Source organism: Orbicella faveolata, unplaced genomic scaffold, assembly GCF_042242905.1.
Source record: "Orbicella faveolata isolate gen_17 unplaced genomic scaffold, um_ofav_v1 contig_14, whole genome shotgun sequence".
Taxonomy (NCBI): domain Eukaryota; kingdom Metazoa; phylum Cnidaria; class Anthozoa; order Scleractinia; family Merulinidae; genus Orbicella; species Orbicella faveolata.
The window spans coordinates 10,466,520-10,482,177 of NW_028301541.1; the positions used below are offsets into that span (position 1 = coordinate 10,466,520).

General features: G+C 37.9%; 1 protein-coding gene across 1 annotated transcript; it reads left to right on the plus strand.

The window, feature by feature from the left end:
- The first annotated feature begins 9 nt into the window (after positions 1–9).
- Positions 10–9,471, plus strand: LOC110041363 (uncharacterized). The gene is made up of 4 exons (XM_089286566.1): positions 10–494; positions 6,808–6,864; positions 7,565–7,678; positions 8,360–9,471. Exons 1-4 carry the CDS (start codon positions 106–108, stop codon positions 8,547–8,549), a joined length of 750 nt encoding a protein of 249 aa, XP_089142692.1. The 5' UTR covers positions 10–105; the 3' UTR covers positions 8,550–9,471.
- The last annotated feature ends 6,187 nt before the right edge of the window (positions 9,472–15,658 follow it).

Here is a 15,658-nt window from a genome sequence, read left to right on the forward strand (position 1 = left end):
TGTCAGGGCTTCCTTATCAACCTTGAATTTTAGTTCATCGTCGTTCATTGTAGTTTGCAACTCTTTGTTTGGATTTTGTTCGAAGTACCTGCATTTCGGTGCCAAATGACGAGAGTTTACGTCGGAAACCTGGGCAAAAATGGCTCCAGACGCGAACTCGAGCGTGAGTTTGAGAGATTCGGCCCTCTTCGTGATGTCTGGGTGGCTCGCAATCCGCCCGGCTTTGCCTTCGTTCTGTTTGAAGATGCACGCGATGCGGAGGACGCTTGCCATGAAATGGACGGAAAATACATCTGTGGAGAGAAGGTTCGCGTTGAAATGGCTCGTGGGCCGAATCGTGGAGGAAGAGCTTCCCGAATGAGCTTGAAAGAGAAGTGCTATGAATGTGGAAGGACCGGACATTTTGCCAGGGCTTGCACTCGGCGACCGGGAAATTACAGCCGTGATCGTGATCGAGGAGATCGCCGGCGTCGGTCAAGATCTCGCAGTCCCCGGTGAGTTTTAAAACTAACACATTTCTCCATCCATTTATTGAATCGTAAGTGTGGTCGCTAAGGTAGCTGTTTTTCCTACCTGTTATTTGCCGTTAGTTAGTTTTTGGAAAGCAAAACACGATCGAAACTACCTGATTTTCAAATTTTATAAGCTCATCTTGAGCCGTTTCCCGTTTGCTACAGAGTATCTGAGAATAAGAATACTTCTAGTTAATTTTGGTTTTGCAGCAAATTTAGAAACATGCCAGATGATCTAGGCTCTCGAAACCTTAGGCTTGTGTGGTTGTTTAGCCTTCAAGTCAGTAAGCCCCCAGCTGGTAAGCCTCCAAGTAAAACTTTCATGTACAGTGCAGCTCAGATATAAGCGAACTACGCATACGCGTATCATACGAGCGTATTTTGCGTATACGCGTATGTCAATACGCGCACATATACGCGTATATACGCGCATATATACGCGTATATACGCGCGTATATGTCTCTTTGTTATGCATTCCCACAAGTTTCTTTATGTGAAGCATTGTTAGTCAAAGAAAGGACATTATGTTTCTTGAGAATGAAAATGGCTTCAAAGGGAAATTTGCATATTGTTAAAACGTCAGCCGGTCAATAAAAGCTATCATATTTCGATTACTTCGCAAATTCACCGACAAACTACCGTTTATCAACACTTGATCTTAAGCTACTAAAAATGGGAAGAAAATTGATACAGTCGCTTGAACTCCCTATTTTAACACGTGAACTTTATGTTCTTACAAGTAAAGATCTGTGTTTCGGCACGTGTCGGCAAGTCGTTTGCGAAATGTTTATTGTCTGAATTAGCGTTCTGAAGATCCTAGTCGAAAAAATGATATCTCCGGTTATATTTGATACAGATCATGCATTCAAATGGTAAAATACTCTTTCCTTGACGAAAAAATTGTTTATCAAAGTTTCTATGGTGCGCCGCTCACGTTTAGTTATTTTTTCTTCAAGGAAAAGTTGTGTGTTTCGGCACGCGTCAGCAAGTTGTTTGCGAGGCGTTTATTGTCTGAAGATCCTCGTTGAAAAAATGATATCTCCGGTTTTATTTGACACAAATCGTTCATTCAAACGGTAAAATGCTCTTCCTTTTGCCAAAGAATTGTTTATCAAGGTTTCTATGGCACGCTGCTCAAGTTTAGTTATTTTTACGTCGGGAAAAGGTTCTGTGTTTCCGGCAGGCGTCGTCAGGTCGTTTCCGAGATGTTTATTGTCTGAAGCGTTCCGAAGACATTGTCGAAAAAATGATATCTCCGTTCATTCAAATAGTAAATTACTCTTTTCCTGACAAAAGAATTGTTTATCGAAGATTCTATGGTGCGCCGCTCACATTTTGTTATTTTTAATTTTCTTCGAGGAAAAGTTGTGTGTTTCGGCTCACGTTTCCAAGTCACTTGCTTGGACTGTGTTCAGACTTTGTTTCGAGAAGATGTTATCTTTCGGTTGTGATGTTTGCTCCATGAAGATGGGATTGTTGAAGTGTGTATCCCCGGTTCTATTTGACACAAAAAAAATAGTAAATTTTTGATTTAACGACAAAGTACTCTCTCTTTTAATCAATATTCAGTCAGTTAATTTCCAGTCAAGTGCCCAATTGCAAAATGTTAGTTTCAGCTAACATTTTGCTTAGTCTGTAGGCATACGCGCGTATACTGTGTACGCGTATTCAAAATAAAGAAAACTCTTTCTCGCTCTGTGGCAAGCTGTCAAGCCATTGAAAACAACAATGACCTGATAAGAAAAGAAGAAACAATAGGTTAGCTCATACATACTAATCAGGCATACGCGTATATGCTGTATACGCGTATGTGCGTATATGCATACGCGTATGTGCGTATATGCATACGCGTATACGCGTATTGGGCTGACGCGCATTACGCGTATATTTTGGTTCGGATATATCTGAGCTGCACTGTAAGCCTCCAACTAAAACTTTCATGTATTACTACTGTTCGTTCATCAACGAGAGAGCGAATAGGCCTTACCACGGCATCTTGACGTGTAGGCAAAGCGGTCAGAATTACAGGATTTGTAGGGGAATCCAATGGCAAATAACTTTTTCAAAATTGAATTTTACACAATTTGTGAAGCGCAATGTTAAAATACTAGGTAAAGTACTAAAATGCTAGGTAGAAGATTGTATTCACCAAGTTTAAAGGATGCACAAAAGCTTGGCTAGAAAATGCACAGTTAATTTTTCTCATTTTCCATACATTTGTCTGTAAATTTGGCTGGGTAGACACGGTTCGCTGGAAAAAAAAATGCAGACAAACATATGGAAAATTGAAAAATTAACTGAGGGTCCTCTAACCAAGCTACATGTACATCCTTCAAACTTGGTGAATAACGTTGCGATTCACAAATTGTGTAAAATTCAATTTTGGAAAAAGTTATTTGCCATCGGATTCCCATACAGACACTGTAATTTTAGACTGCTTTGCCTACCTGTCAAGATGGCGTTGAAAACCGTGATAAGGCCTGTTGTTGAGGTTTTGGACTCAACAAGTTTGTCCTGACCTTTCACTGTTGTATTTACACTTAAAGAACTAGGAATGGTCAGTGTTTTCAACTTTTGGTTTAGGGCTTACCTGGCTTGGGGGCTAAACAACAACCCACTTGCAGTGCTCTTGAAAGACTAGTGTCTCATGCCCCACAGTGTTCAGATGTTAAATTATTCAAGTAAGAAATCCACGGAATGACCAAAAATAACTAAGCTATGTTGAGATCTGTGTGGTGTCTCTTAAGAGTTGTTTTTCGTACACGAAAAACTGTAACCTGACTTAGAACTCATCATAGACACTTCATAGATGTCAACAGAGCATTGTCATCACAAGGTTTCTTTTTATGTTCTGGTTGAATCACAAGTTCATGTATCTCTCAAATGGTTCAGGAAGTAATTAACGAGGTGGTAAGGAAGATCACTTGTTTGGTCAGGCTCGTGAAAATTGGCAGAGATGAAGATTCAAGAAGAAAAATATGGACTGATGCTAATTAATTTCCCAAAGGTTTTGTGGTCTTTTTAGTTGATAACCTTGCCCCTGTTATTTATCACAAGATAGGTATTACTGCCCCTTTCAATAACATGCAAACTTCAAATATTTCATTTTACTGTGCTGTCAAACAAAGGTATGATGACAACCAAGGAAGAAAAATAAAAATCCACCAACTTCAATCTACATGTACAAGTGTGACCTTTTCAAGCGCTACAGTACGTTGTTGTTTCCATGGATGTTTGTTAAGACACATTTAATTGGTGGCAGTATAAAGTGCAACTGTTGGCTAGCTTTTGATGCAGAGTTCAAATGTTATTGAAAGGTGCAGTTATATAGTAGGTAGTTTCTTCAGCCTTGTGGGTTTGCCTTAGCAAACAAACTGTAAAGACTAATTATGAAGAGTTTTGTTTCATATATCAGGGAGTTATAATATTGCGTCAGTTGTCATGTCAACTGGCGAGCAGTGTGTGCGTCGCCAACACCTTGAGAGGTGATTCTACCCACTCTGTGTGCTTCTGTTCTACTCTCCCCCGCGGCTTCCACGAGCAACATGCATTCAACCATCTACTCCGACTACAAGCATTATGCTTATAGCTTCTCTACCCACGAGCGTGTACGGTTAAACAATTCACTTCCCTAGTGAATCACTAGGTGCGCACTACACAGCATCACTTCTGGTACTTGTATCAGTGCGTAAGTACCAACTTTTCAACAGTAGCATTTTCCATACATGTCTGATTGCAGTTTCTGAAAAGAAAAATGCTAGGCAACTAAGCCCTTTATGATTTATTTCTCAAAATGCTTTAAGTTTCAGTAGGTTAAATTCATGGTTGGAACAAAGGTATCAGTTTACATTGTAGTAACCAGTTACCATTAGTTTATCATGTGTGGTTATCTGGGCCTATTAACGATCATTCATGAAAACAACTGACAAACTGGACACAAAATTGACTCATCTAACTACATGTACATCTTCAAGGAGATGGTACAAGCAAACTTGGAAGTTTCAAACAAACCAATAAGCAAACACTGTGTACATGTACCTGTATGTGTGCACTGAGCTGGCTTAGCTTCGTCATCATGCAGAAACCTCCTAAAAAACATACTTTCAGCTGAGATAACACTTTACTATAGCACATACATGCAACCAAATACATCTGAGATACAATGAACGAGTTGCATTTGAACAAAATAGACCAATCAGACAAGCATTTACACATTCGATGCTACAGTGTACTTCAGCTGACATGAAGATCATAAAGTATCCCTTAAGGACGTTCGCACTAATTGTTTCTGCGCATCCTGACTGCACAAGGAAATTCACACGCCACATCATGCATCAATGCGCACACTAAGTAATAAAATGAACAATGATAGGGCAGATGGCAAAGACTATAGCTTTGCCTGGATTTAATAATCTTTGACTTTCGGTGACCCCTATTTTTCTAGCGATTTTCTTCATTTAGCAAAAAAAATGAAGAAAATCTATCATTTAGAAGTTTAAATTTTTTTGCAAAATGAACCATTGAATTCCGTTATTTTTAGCTCTTCGTTTATCTGTGCAGCAGTTTCAAATGCCTCTTGAAGGGTTTAGTTTTGTGAAAACGTTGGCAACTTTACGCAACAGACCCACTTCTATAAAATATTACTAAAATTGTTTGCCTCCATTGACTCACCATTGATATTTTTAACTAGAAACCCCTGTAGACCATGCTGAATTACATGCACCAATTTTTCAAAATCAAGGTAATTTTCCACATGCTTTTTCTCTAAAACAAAGTCAGTGACCCCCAGTTTTTTTTTGCATTTCTGACACAAGTAACTCAGTAACTGACTGCAGTAAAAATGTAACAAAAAAGCTATCGACTGGCAAATTTTTGTGCGAACGTCCTTAAGATTACTACCACTCATCAGGTTGTCTTCAGGACTTCACCGCCAGCAGCAAACCAGCAAAAAAGTAAAACCACCATTTGAAATTTTATTTAGACATGTATGGCCTAATTATTAGCACATAAACTGAGAAAAATTATCACATGGCTTGCGTTTTGAGGTTCTTGATTGTACTTACAAGTTCAGTTCATGCTAGAACTATAACCTGAGTATACTCTTCCTGCTGAAATGATATAGACTAAGTGTTGGGGCATTCAGGCCAGTCATTACTTCCTTTTTTTCCCTCTACATGTACATTACTGCAGATATACATGTACATCTGTGATATCCCTTTGCAGATATTGATGGGATGGATTATTGCAGTGTAAGAGCTGTCCATGAAAAACAAGTCTGCCCCGAGCATTTGTTACAGTCTCATACCCTGTGGAAGCGATTTTTGAGCTCTATTATTGTCATTAAAATTAGATTTGTTAAAACTAAATTATGAATCAATTTTGTTGAACATTATACATTGTCAATTTTATATGTTTACTGTTGACAGTATCTCTTATACAGATTTTTTTAAAAACAAACCCTTGATTTTTGATGATACAGATTAACCTAACTATGCTGAAAAAAAGAAGTAATTGTAAAACTCAAGGCATGGTAAAAACAGAAAAGTTTGGCATGGCTGTTATTCTCTATACCCATGTACATATAAACGCTTTTAAATTGTACATGTCCTTTCAATGGTGTAGGTGTTTTGTTAACTTGTTTGTGTCACTGGAATACAAGAGGCATCTTCCACCCCCTTTTTCTGTAAATTAAACATTGTCTAAATAAGTGTGGGATTTATTAATTTTGGTGATTAATACTGTAATAATTATTGATTTAGATGGATTAAACTTGAATCTAATAACTATGCATTATACAGCAAAATGTTGTTTCAATGTAACACTAATCCTTGATAACTGTTGTAGTAAGTTAAAAAAATCAGTAACATTTGATATGTCTTTGACATAAATAAATCATCTAATGTTGCAGTACTCATAAAAGAACATGTTAAATCTTCATGAATAAATTACAACAAAAAGCTGCTGCTTCGCTCAAATTACAAAACTGTTTACTGTAAGTATCATCAAGTTAATATGAAAGAAACTCTCTGTTGAAATAACATTATCGTATGTGGATACTGACCCAAGAGTTGAAGTAAGATTAAATGAGAAATAAAAATAGTGACCTTCCAACTTAACTACCAACTTTTTTTACAAAAGGAATATGTGTACATGTAAGTGCACTTCAGCAAAACATCACCCATACATTTATAATACTCAAAATGGTTTTTCTGGCAGCTGGATGTTTTGGTTTTTTTTTTTTTTTTTTTTTTACACCAACAAAAGTTTTAACCAAGAATATTTTGATGTTTACAGGTCCCGCTCACGTTCACCCAAACGACAAAGAAGTGGAAGCAGAAGCCCATCACCAAGGTCAGATGAACTGCAAAGTACATGTACTGTATTTATTTAGTTTGTTAAAGTGGCTCAATCTGATTTGTGAGCCATGAGTACCAGAAACAGTTTAGTGTAATATTATAAAAATCAATCATTACTGGTGAATGAAAGGAAGATGATCATCAAAGTTTTATATCTTCCTTCTTCGTAGATGGGAAAAAGTGTTTTAAAAAAGGTTTAAAAACTCTATGAGGGCATTTTAGAAAAAATTGCTGTAGGAGGTTGAAGTCGTCACTTAAAAAACTGATTGAACCACCTTAAAAAACAACCCTGAATATAAAAGAACCTGAATATGTATCACATCATTTCTGAATCAAGACCAACAGTGGATCATCTGTTACATATCTCTAGGCATATGGCATGTACTGCTGAGTGACCGTAAGTACTGGTATGGTCTCACTGGTCTGTTATTCTGTTTTCAAGATCATTGGTGAAAACCTTTTAGGGTTGCATTCTTGAAGAAAAATTTAGTGTGTTACTCCAGATCAACAGGTTCACTAAGCACGTGTATTCTACAAGTAGATCAAGGATAAGGTGTTGCTGCTAGCACTGTTGCCATGGATACCTGTTTGCTTTTCCAGAATGTTATTTGGCTTCATGAACATCATGGCATCTACCCACAAAAATCATGTACATTTAGCCTCCTCTAATATTGTATCTGTACATTAATTTTCAGGAGACGTTCACGATCAAATGAGGACAAAAAGTCAAGGTCTCGCTCTAAGTCTCATAGTAAAAGTCGTTCCCGCAGTCGAAGCCAAAGCAAAGAGAGAGCCGAGAAAGAAAGAAGGTGAGGTTTGCGCACAGTAATTTTCGACAAATAAGTTCCTCTGTCATCATTGTATTGAAAATGAGGGAATCATATTCAGGACTGTTATTAAGTTTTGATTCACATGTAGCCTTTGTGAAAAATACATTGGCTCCTTGAAAAACTTGACATTTTGTTGTTTTGTTGTTTTGTTTCCATGTTGTGGAAGAACTAAGAAAGACTTAGACTTGAACAAACCTGACAAGTATTCCTTAAAGCTGAGCATCATGCGTCACATTCTAATAACACAAACTTTAGCAGATGGAGCTGGAGTTCTTAAAAAAATTGAATTTATTGTATCTTGGAATGTTTTTGAAAAGTCCTTTAACTTTTAATTCCATAAAAAAATATGAACCATGTTCCTTAGGTCGAGTTTTTGCTTACAGTGTAGGGGTAACCACTGGATTTATGTAGACGTACAGTGTACATAATTTTATCAGTAGTGAATATTTGAGATCAAAATACGGACAAGTCTAAAAATCTCTCTATTAATAGAGAGATCTTTAGACTTGTCCGGATTTTGATCTCAAATAATCACTACTGATAAAATTATGTACAGTAGAATTCTTCTAGGAGAATTGACTCTGTTGAGCAGTTTGGTTGCTCGAGCCGATGATTTGTCCAGAAAAGTTCTTCTGAATGACTAAGCTTGGTTATTTTCAGAAGTACAAGCCCAGACAAGAAGCAAGAGAAGGAAAAGGAAGAAGATACATGTAAAGATGCAGAAGAAATTAAAAAAGAGGAGGAAACGGAGAAGCCAGCTGTCAATGATCCAGAAACAAAGTCCCGCAGTGTCTCTCCAGCACCCAATGATGATGATGATAATCATAGTAACGAAGACAATGCTGAATGACTGTAATATTATTCAGACTTGTCCAAATATGATAGCCTTTGTAGAGTATGTTGTATACTTTTTAGTAAGAAATCCATGTAAACCGTTCCATATATTCACTTGTAAGAATTCCATTGTTAATATGTTCTTCAAATTCAGCATGCATTATCTGGGTGAGTTGACGTGTCACTGCATTACCATTAGAAAATGAACAAGAAGGTGTCAAAGAGAAAAGAGGCACTGCATTTTATATTGACTAATTTTTCGTGAAGTACAAAGCTGCATTTACATGTAAATCAAGGGAAACTCAAAATGAAACTTTACTAACTTAAAAATCCCTAAAGAGGTAACAATTGAAACAAAAAGTTACAAGGGTTGTTAATGATTGAGATAAATTAAAAATTACAAACTTTACAAACTCAGGCTAAATTTTTCAAGACATAGTTGAAGGGTGAGGTGTAAGGGCTGTGTTATACTGTACAACGTTGCTGCATGTGACAAGCTTACAACAAGTCTACAACATGAATAAGCTTTGTGGAAATCAAACCAACAACTTACTTTCGATTACTTACTTGTATGGTTGTCAGGTGGAAGACAAAAAATGTTGTAATTTTTTTTTTAACAAGTTTAAAAACTGCGCGACAATTGTAACTAGTATTCAGTAATGAACATTATACACATATGTGATTTTGCATGATTTGAGCAGTGTGTGTTGCATGCGACGAAGTTGTATCATCTTAATCAGGCCTTAAGGTTCCAAAAAAGTTTCAGTCTGGTTCTTCTTACTCCAGGTCCCGCCAAGCATTCATGATAAGTCACTTTTTGTATTGTGAGCAGGCAGTTGATGTTCAGGGCACGGAACAAGTTTTCAGACAGGTCAGGTCAGTCAGTGCTAATGGTTGTGTGAAGAGTGAATTATCTCATTAAAGGAGCTATGTCACAATTCTTCAAGTAGGTTATCTCTCAAAGACAACTACAGTATGTTGTCAATTTTCGGGCCATAAATTCTAGAGTATGGCTAGCTTTCGGCAGTCTTCTTTTTTCACTGTTAGGCATGTTAGGCGGGCAGTACATTAATTAAGAAGTGTCGTGCACCTGTTGGAAGAATGAAATTACAGGTTCTGAACAGGAGTGTTGCTTCTGTACACCAAGACATTATCAGTCGCTTGTACACGTTTTATAATAATACGCTATTGCGTATTACGCTGCATGGAAAAAGAAAGTGGATCCTCAGTTCGCTGGTCTCTTTTGCTGTTTAGTGGAACAAACTGCAAGTTAATAGTGAGCGAAGCTTTTCCCTGAATTTAATTTTGGGACTTCGGCCAAACCCTTGTTTACATCGATTTTCTCGTTTTCGGAAGGTGTGACGCGTTACAGATTCAAGGGTCAAATGACAGGACTTCGTGATGTCGATCTCACCTTAAGGTTTTTCCTTGGTTTTGAAAATATTAGCTGTTCTTTCGGATCAAAAAAATCGCCTAGCATTGCTGGTGGCGGGGCAGTTTTTCTTCAATTATTAGCGTGCAAACGCGATAGTCGAGGAAAGACGTCAGAGGTGGTGTCTATTTGCCGGAACCTAATGTAAACAATGAGGAAATACACCACCCTCCTCTACGGCCCACCAAAGGAACAAAAAGGACAGACGACTGGGATAAACATCTCAATACGTGTAATCGTTGCTAGGCCAGTACTGCCAGCGGAAATCTTTCTTGCGTTTAATGTTGCCGTTTGCATCATCGCAGGTTAGTACACAGTCTTGTTTTCCGCTCTGGAACCTTTACTTTCAACAAAAGTAATATAATGTTGCTTCTGTCAATATTGACCACAAAACCCCTTTAATGCAACGAAATTACATGCAAATTTGTATTGATAATTTCTTGTTAATTTTACTGCTGTTGTTGTCAGAGTTCATAAAGAACGAGATCGCAATATGTTTGTGATCCACGAGAACGTAAATTGAATTACATTTTGCACGCAACTAAGTTGCTCTGAAGATTAATTGAGATAGTTTTAACGTGGTGCATGAAAAAAAAAATTCTTGCGGAGGTAAATTCATTTTCATTAACCCTGCCAAAATACAGTTGTATTCGTGTTAAGATAATTGGGACGGTAGCTCAAAAATATCTACAAAAACAAGATGGTTCAACTGATCTGAATGTCAAAAATAAACGTAATAATGACTGAATGGATTGTTAAAAAAGAAACGATATTTGTCCAGAGGGTAGTATTTTCATTCTTCCTGCCCCATTCAAGGAGGATGCAGAGGTGGAACGAAGTACCATTACATAGTGGCAACGGAGAAAGGACAACCCTCGCCCCCTCCATGTAGTGGAATCATGGGACACAAGCAAGGTCACTTGACATAGCACATGGAGCTAAGTCGAGATCAAGCGAGAGAACCGAGAACTTCTTCATGCGTTTCACGAGTATCGAGTATTGTCAGAACTTCCTGTTTATCGTTCAGAATATAAGTTGCGTTTCTTCATTTTGTCTACATGTCAGCTAATTCCCCCAACAACATCTATATCCATCTCACTACCACCCACACCTTGTTGTTTGCAAGGGGGTGGAAGAAAAATCTTCTGTCCTATACGGCATTTCAGTTTCATTTAGTTTTCTAACGACTAATTAAATAAAGTTGTTTTTATTTTTGCCATTTATATATAAGTCAGCTTAGTGCTTGGTTTTCATCATTTGGTTTTCTTTGGATTTTCTTGGGCAACTTGCGTGCACATTAAAACGCAAAGCCAGCGTTTTCAAATTCCTTCGGTTTAAAAGCGTTTTCGAATAGCTCCGTTTTCGTGATGGATTATGCTGCGTTTACACGGACGCGGTTTCGAATCGACACGGTTGCATTCTTTCGTAACCGTATCAAAAAGTACACGGTTTCGAACCGTTTAGACGAAAATGATTTCTGTTTCCTCCGCTGTTACGTCCTGGCCTAGGCTCGATTTTTCCCGCTTTCTCGAGTCCGTTCTACGTTCTCCTCCTTTCCCGAACAGCGGCTGGTAATCGAGCCTAGTCCTGGCCGCGACATGTTTTGTTACAAGAGATCCGGAGACGATTACACCTTGAGGCGTCGCCATTTTGTTTGGAAGTGGCGAAGCGTAAAAATTTCAGTGATCTCGTTTGGACTGATAACGAGGAAAAGCTTCTTTTGTGAATAACGAACGAATTCAAAGTCACTAAAAGTGCAGGAATTGTTGATTGGGAGTCCCGACATCAAAATACGAGATATTTTCGCGCCAAACGGAAGCCGTTTTCAAAAAGACACGGTTACCCCCGTTTGCGCGGCACATGAAACTGTATCGTTTTGGAAACGCTCCACTTTCAACAGCGTCTTCAAAAAGACGCGGTTTCATTGATTATTCCATCGTCGCCGTGTAAACGGAAGGCGTAACTGCATCGAAAAGATGAGGCTACAAATGAAACCGCGTCCGTGTAAACGGAGCGTTAGTGTGGACGGTAGGCCTAACCGTGGAAATAAAGCCGCGTTTTTAAATTTCTCCACCGTAGTGTGGACGGAGCCTCAAACCTTTTGTTTTGTTTTTTGAAGTTCGTGGTCGTGGTGTCAGGAAGGTCATTTGAATTTCAAATCCACATAAATTATTCACCCTGTACTCTCACATGTGTTCGCTGAAGTTGAAATGGCGCTTGGAAGTTTTGCTGTAGATTCAACATGCATTTAAGCTTACTTACGAAATGCTTTCTTGTAGAGATCGTTAACTGCTTTTAACGTAGACGAGTTTCGTGTCGTAAAGCTGGTCTACGTATCAGAAGTGTTAAGTCGAATGCAGCGGGTGCAAGCGGAGTTCGTTGAAATGTACGGTCTTGCATGCTAACTTTGAAGGTAAATTTCACGATAATTTTGTTTCCTTTCTCTATAAGATGATGATAGCTACATGAAGATGCCCTCCAAGATAATTTTAAACTAAATTTCTCCTAACTTAAGTCATAACATAATAGTTTTGTTTTCGTCAACTGAGCCGAAAGTCATTCCTTACGCTTTAAGGTTCCCATTTCGCGCGCATGTAAGGAATTAAAATGATAGTGATAAGTACGGAGGCAGCGTGGCCGAGTGGTTAGAGCGCCTGATTTGAAATCCGTAGGTCCCGGGTTCAAATCCCGTTCTGACCGCTAACTGACAATGTTTTCGGTAGCCCCGAGTTCAACTTCTCCGCTGCGGTTGTAAATAGCCAACTGGTCTGCCTCCCGCTAGTAGGGATTCTTAACCTAGTTATGTTTATTTGAATATTTATTTATTATTGTTTGTTTACATTGGTCCTGAAAAGCCCCACTGGGGAGTAACCAATTAAGTATACACTTTACATAAACAATAGCCTCCATATGGCGTGAAAATATGCTCGAATATTTGTCCGCGGACTTTATCTGTTCCAAGAAGCGAACTGTTTTCCGAGAGCAAAGCTCGTGATGTGTTTAGACCAATCGCGTGCGAGCGAAAATATTCGATGAATTATAATTGAGCAATAAGACACTTTTTCTGTGTTTACACAGGCTCATCGAAACACGAGGTAGTTGGGAGAAAGTTGTGCTTATAACTCTCGGGAATTCTCCCAACCCTTCGTGTGTTTAGATGAGGCCATGTAAACATGGAAAAAGTGCTCTATTGCTTTTATAAAAGAAATCTCAAAAATACAGGCGAATCTAAAGCGTCACAACCGTGTGTACGTATTCTCATCTAAACACACCTATCGACCAATGAGAGCGCGCGTAGTAGCTCAGTTATTTTATAATTAGCTCTTATTAACCGAGCAGGAGGTCTGTATGCTAGAATCTTGACCGAGGTCGCAAGTACAGACCGAACGCAATGAGGTCTGTACACACGACCGAGGTCAAGATTCTCCCATACAGACCGTCTTAGCTCGGTTAATAAGATGTTTATTATATGGCAAACGAGAACAGTATAATTCGTTAATGTAACTGGTTTGTACTAGTTGGCTCTTTGCTTACGAACGGCGATGAGCTGAATTTAATTCTGCCAAAGTTTGTCCGTCCTCTTTACTGTTTTTTTCCTCATCAGCCTTTTGACACTTTCATAAAGAAATGTTGTTAGAAGAAAATAGTCAATATTTTGCATTTTAATTTGCAACTCTTTCACCTCAAACATTATCGGTCTAGATGGCAAAATCTAGACCGCTTTCAATGCCGATTTTGTGAATTCGGTAGTTCCCAGTCCTTGTCAGACAGCCATATAATAATGACGAATACAAAATGTTTTGCGAAAGGAAACCTGTGTTTAAATCTGCTTCTTATTATAAGCCGCTGATACAAAAAAACATAATATGGCAAAAACAACAAAGCTACAGTTAAATACAGTAAATAATAGAGCGCAAAAAAAAACAACTGAATAAGAGAACGGCAATAACTTTAAGAACGTTTTCACTGTCCTCAACGCAATAGGCTGTCTTCAAGATTATCGTATAATCCCAAACTTTCATTATGCTGGGATTGCAGTAGAAAGTGTTCAACACTGACAAAGATATGACGAAAGGTGAGTATATTAAACAATCATTCCACGAGCGCGCGTTTTTATTTTTATCTTATCTTCTTCTCAGCTCGTGAGCGGGCGGAATTCAACAAATCCTGCAATCTGATTGGTTCCTGGAGCGGGTGGAGTTTTCTCATCCGGACCGGCACAGCGGGCGGAATCCGTCAAGTCGATCTATTTTCGTGAACGAATTAGCGGTAGTCGTTAATCTTTCGACCTTTTTACATTTCCATCGACGAATAATCAACGCAAGATTATCTCTTTCACCTTTAAATGGCAAGGAAAGTCACTGTAAGTAAATTCAGTTGAGTTTTTTTGAAGTTGTAAGAGCTTGTTTGGTTGTTTGTAGCTCGGCGCTGTAATGGCGCGCAATCCAACAACAACAACGACAATTTATTGGTATTCCCATATAAATGGTGTTACCTAAATACATAATCGTTAAATGAAAAATTCAAAAACGAAACAAATTACAACAGCAACCAGAAAGAAAAATAAACATAGTTAGTTACAAGATTCTTCATTTTAAGTTCTAAGGTTACAAAGTTCTCTTATTTGTAGTGCTTCATATGTAAAGTAACCCAGTTTTTTACAAATAAAAGTGTCAGCATTGTTAAATAGAAATATTGTTTTCTCTGTGTTATTAAAGGAATCAAATTTTGGATATTTCTTGATGATGTCATTTGTGACTTGTTGTCTAATATTATTGTATCGGTCACAATGAAATAAGAAATGCATTTCATTCTCAATTTGGTTAGAACAGCAGTACTGACAAATTCTAAGAGTTTCAGGTAATTTAGGAGTACAGTGTCGCCCAGATTCAATTCTAAGATTATGATTACCAGATCGGAGTTTTGCCAAAGCTTGTCTATGTTTGAGGTTCTTTACTTGTTCTAGGTACTCAGATTTGCTTACATCTCTTTTGAAACTTGAGTAGAAATTCAACTTTCTGTTAGACCGAATTATCTCCATTTGGTGTCTTTTCATATCATTTGAGATGTGATATTTTAGTTTTTGTAAATTATGTTTGATGATTTGTTCATTGTAATTGTGTGTGTTTATATTATGCGGATGGTTTTGGTCATCTAAATAATTTTTGATGATTTCATTGACTGTTAACATGAAAGAGGACTTTGTTTCATTTGCCAGTTGATTGGAAATATTGAGGCATTGTTTGGCAACGCTATCTTCTGGGAGAGAGACAAGATGTAGCCAAAATTTAATAATTCTTGGAAGAATATTAAATTTTAACGACAACCGTCCTGTTTCGTTTCGAACAGCAATATTTGGTGCTCTTCTGTTGAGGCCGAGGTAATATTTGTAAAACTGTGTATGAAGTCTTTCCACAGGGTCTTTTTCCCATTTTTTGAGGTTTATGCTATCATATGCTCCCCAGATTTCGGATCCGTATAAAAGTATGGGTTGAAATAGGGTATCAAATAGTTTATTACACATATTGATAGGAAGTTTATTGAAATCAAGATAACGTTTGGATGCGAAAATAGATCTTCTAGCCTCCTCAACTAAAGCCTTTTTAGAATTTGAGAAGCTTCCATTAGTGTTAAAAGTAACGCCAAGGTAGGTGTACTGTGAAGCCTTGGCAATTGGAGTTCCATTTAGAAAG

Coding starts and splice junctions, on each gene's coding strand:
- LOC110041363 (XM_089286566.1), top strand. CDS start 106: ATGACGAGAGTTTACGTCGGAAACCTGGGCAAAAATGGCTCCAGACGC. Junction 495..6,807: donor TCAAGATCTCGCAGTCCCCG/GTGAGTTTTAAA, acceptor TGATGTTTACAG/GTCCCGCTCACGTTCACCCA. Junction 7,679..8,359: donor AGAGCCGAGAAAGAAAGAAG/GTGAGGTTTGCG, acceptor GGTTATTTTCAG/AAGTACAAGCCCAGACAAGA.